Source organism: Corvus brachyrhynchos, unplaced genomic scaffold (genome assembly GCF_000691975.1).
Source record: "Corvus brachyrhynchos isolate BGI_N302 unplaced genomic scaffold, ASM69197v1 scaffold283, whole genome shotgun sequence".
NCBI classification, from domain to species: Eukaryota; Metazoa; Chordata; class Aves; order Passeriformes; family Corvidae; genus Corvus; species Corvus brachyrhynchos.
Genome location: NW_008237409.1, coordinates 2,649,440 through 2,653,775, shown reverse-complemented (window position 1 = coordinate 2,653,775; position 4,336 = coordinate 2,649,440). Strand labels below are relative to the sequence as shown.

At 41.0% G+C, this 4,336-nt stretch overlaps 1 protein-coding gene across 1 annotated transcript in view; it reads right to left on the bottom strand.

Moving 5' to 3' along the window:
* Positions 1–374: 374 nt before the first annotated feature.
* Positions 375–4,336, bottom strand: part of TUBD1 (tubulin delta 1) — a 5,194-nt gene continuing 1,232 nt past the window's right edge. Inside the window, 8 exon segments of the mRNA XM_008631094.2 lie at positions 375–486; positions 574–628; positions 631–753; positions 1,249–1,380; positions 2,032–2,196; positions 2,897–3,128; positions 3,652–3,868; positions 4,057–4,204. Coding sequence (XP_008629316.1) covers positions 384–486; positions 574–628; positions 631–753; positions 1,249–1,380; positions 2,032–2,196; positions 2,897–3,128; positions 3,652–3,868; positions 4,057–4,204 — 1,175 coding nt within the window. The 3' untranslated portion in view covers positions 375–383.

The window sequence follows — 4,336 nt, the reverse complement described above, 5'->3', positions numbered from 1 at the left end:
GAATGCCTGCCTGCTGCAGTCAAGCACTTGTTCAATTTTTGTCAAATATTAGATCACGGTAGTTGAATATTGAAGGACCAAAAATGATGTTCAGAGACACAGCTACAGTATATAGCAAATGTATTGAAAAATAGGTATTTATTAGATATATTAAATACCTAAATATATAAAAATATATATTAAATTATATAAAGAATAATATGAATATATCAATATATTCAGTTCAGATTCAGTTCTTGCTATTCAAACACAGACACACTTCCTAAGACTGAAAAATAACTCCAGTACAATAACTCACATACTTCAGGAAGTTGATGGAAGGTTTCCCAGCTTGGTTCTTTCAGAAAATCTCTATTTCAGACCATTTTAACAAAAAAATGAAATCACAGGTTGGTGTAACTGGAGATAACTTGTTCCAGGGTTGTGAAGCAGTCCAGGAAATCTTCCTCTTGAATTCCAAACTTTGTGTACTGGTGAAGGTAAGCCCTGTGTTGAAGAATGGGTCAAACATTAGAAATCAATGAAGATATTGGCAATTATTAGTGAAGTATCAGCATAATTATTTTCACTTACTTGGAAGCAAACATATTCCAAGCTTTTCCTACGATGCTGTCGAGAGGTTTCAGTTTTGGCTGTTGCTGACCAAAGAAGCAGACTTCTCATACTTGTTAAATGCTCTGGGTGTTTTCCATGCACTAAAAGCATCCTGAGGGTTTAGCCATGATGTGTATAATGAGGGATCTTGGAAACTTCCTGTAGCAGAAACAGGACAGCCCTTTGGACAAAACCCAAACTTGATCCCTGTGTGGCCTGATCAATGCTGTCAGATCAATTCAGGCCTGGGAAAACATCTGCAGAGTGGGCAGCCTGTTGAAAATACAACTTTTAAACAGATTCATTAGATTATCTAGAAGCACTCTTGTGTGGATACTTCAGCTGCCAGCAATGCTCATCACTCCAGAAACAGCTATATACATTTTCAGACATTATAGCCAAGAATTCCAGATATACAGAATTGAGTCTCTTCCTCCTTCCCTGAAGTGCTTCAGGAAACTCAAAAGTAAAATATAACAGCCCTAAGCAATTAGACAATGTGGCCTTGGACAGCAAAATGTTTCTAGAGGGAATATTGACCTTAGGAGTCAAAACATGTGGTCTTGGGATGTTTCTACTTACATCAGATACGGTTTCAAAGAGCAGTGAGATGTGAAACCAGAATCCCTGAGGTGCTGTGCTTCTCCCTCTTACCCAAGTCTACGTCGTGCACATCTTTTCCTCTCAGGATAACCAGGTTGGCAATGGAAGTATTGAAGTGCAGAGGTTTGTTTGTGGAGGGGATGGAGGAGCCTGGGTGTGGTGGTCGTACTTGCCAATCAATACCTTTGGGATTTGGGAAAAAGAGATATAAAAGGAAGTTAATGTTTTGTGAAGATGCAGATGGGAACTATCACTGTGCCCCAAACTGAGCCCATACTGGAGTTTGTAGCTGCTGCACATGAATTAAGCAGCAATCACACAATGCCCAGAGAAAACCACTGCTAATCCAGCAGTATTTGCCTGGTAGTCACTCTGCCAGAGAAAATGGATACCCGTTTCTATACTTAGCAAGCCTCCAGCCCATTCCTTGCATAACTGGGAACTGTAACTGAATTCTCCATGTGAATTATATGGGAGAGCTGAGCCTGATTTTTATGAGTAGAAGGTGTAAAAGGAAAAAGCAGAGCTCACTATCCAAGGAATGTTCCAAATGAGTTATGTAAATTAAGTGCACAGCCACAAACTGTTCATTTGGTTTGTGTATTTTCAATAGTTATAATTAACTGAGATGTCTGGAAGCAGAGCAGGAGCTGCTGTGGCAGCTGAGGGAATGGTTAAAGGAGCAGCTGGTTTTGTGGGGGCAAATTCCTGCGGAGGGCAGCAGCTCCTTTCTGAACTGTGAGCTCCACAAAACATTAAGCTTTATTCCATCTGTAAAAATAAACGTTTAAAGAGTGATGGAGACTGAAGGGGAGTGAATGGTGTTTATTTTACCTTCCTCCATTTTAGCATTAGCAATGAGCATCTGCCTGAGGTGTTTGATGAGGCCAGGCCAGCTGAAGGTGCTGTAAGCCAGAGAGTTCTCAGGCATTTGGGGGATGTTCCGCAGGCCCAGCAGCTTGAACTCAGGATGTGGAACCAACGTCTCCATTAAGTCTCCTGAAAGAAGAGATCAACAGCTGCTCATGTTTGACAAAAATATTGCATAGGGCAGCTAAAATGGGAGAAGAGTGAAGAATGTTCAGAGATTTAGCAATTTCAAAGTCATGCAAACTTGCTGTGTATTACTGAGTTCTATACAGGGTGTTAGTAGCTTTTATTTTACAATTTAGACTTTCTCACTTTAGTCTGGCTCAAAATCTCAAGGACTCTCTGTGCTCCAGACAGATGTGAAAATTTAATTTTACAAGAAATATGGGCAACTTTTTCCAATTCCTTAAAGGTACAAATGTCAGCCTGTTGTGTGTTGTTACCCAGTTGTCTGCTCACCTCTTCTGCCTGAGCAAAACACAAAACTCTCAGTTTGTTTCAGTTCAAACAAACTTCTAACCCAAAGTGAAGTGTGAAAATCAGTCCAAAATTACTGCCCTGCACAAATTTCCTCTGAAATGTAAATAGGTACAAGGGTGTCTGTGATCACTTGAAAAAGGAGAAACAGGGTTCTTTTGGTAAAGAATGAAACCAGAAGTGGGGGGATCTATTTTTGATTTTGCTACAACATTGGGATTGAACTTCTAAATTGGTCTTTTCCTGTCTTAAAACTTGGGATGTATCCAAATACATAGCAAGGAGACTGAAGAACTTCGATTCACAGCTGAACTGACTCCAGAAAGGTGTGTGTGGATGTTGGGTTTGGTACCTAATGGGTTTCTGCTGTAGCCTGAGCCCTCTCCTGCTGTGTGAGTGGGCTGGAAAACACTGCCCAGCTGGTGTGCAATGACTTGATTCACATCCCTGAAGGAAATCTGTTTGATATTCATCAGCTGGGCACAGATCTTGTGGATGACATCATTTTCATGGACAAGAAGGGCATCTGATGACTGGTACAGATGTGACAGAGTCAAAACAGAGTTGTAGTTTTGAACAATGACCTGGAAGCAAACAAAAAACCACACACAAACAAGAGTCAAACAACTTAATCTCTTTCTAGTTTATAATCCTCTGGCTCCTACTGTTTCCTTAGTTGTAATTTAGGAAGTGATTAATTTTCTTTGCCAGAGTGCAGAATGAGGTCAAGAGCTCAGAGCCTTTTCACAGAAAGAAGGCAAGACGCATGAAAATCAGGTTATCCATCTCCAGCCATAGAAACATGCTGGAACAAGATCTGCCTGGGAACTGATTATAATGCTGAGATAAGAGCATATCAGGAGATTTCTAGTTAGATAGCAGAGCTTCTTGTGAATCTGCATCACTTCAGCACCTAAATTATCAAGATTTTTTGGTGAAAATTCTTTAGCTGTGTTACTGAGTCATTGGAACTTTTTCAGTGTAAAATGTATCTATTTTCTAGTTTATTTCTGTTGTAGATATTTTGTTCAAAAGTAAACTGTGATTATGAACATAGAAATTCTATATAAACTATTATTATCTATTAAAAGGCAATATGACATTCACCTCCCCAGTGCCATAGGGCCAGATAACGTGGTTTAGTATGAACGAGGTTGGAAAAGCATCTCTCAAGCACTGGGTCACAAATGCTCCCAGGCCTGATCCTGTGCCCCCAGCCATGCTCATTATTGTGAAAAATCCCCCGAGTCGGTCACATTTCTCTGCTTCTTTCTGCACCAGATTCATGATGGCTTCTTTGTGTCTGGGCCCATGAACAGAGTAACTGTGGGGTAACAGACAAAACAGCAAGAAAGGGCAGGTTATACTGAAATAAAAGCAGAAAGGTGAATTTATTCATAAAGCCAATTTTACTTTAACTCTCACAGCTGCTCTATTAGCACTCCTAGGGAGTCTGAGCAGCTCATCAGCCTCCAGAATTCCCTCAGTGGAGCTTGAGGCAGCTGTTCCTACCCGTTGGCCCAGTTGTTCCCAGATCCTTGCTTCTGACAGAAGTGGGAGTGGCTGTTGTATTTCCAGTGGCCAGACCTGGCAGCCATGGATAAGGTCTGGCTGATCACTTTGGGCTCCATGTCAACAAGCACAGCCCGGGCAATGGGTACTGCACAGAAAGGAAAACAAAATTGGGGAAAACGTGCCAATTATTTAGGTGAGATGGATGGACTTGGATGGATACAATATCCCAGGGTTATTCCTCCCACCCACATTAGCCACACCATTAATGGGACAAAAC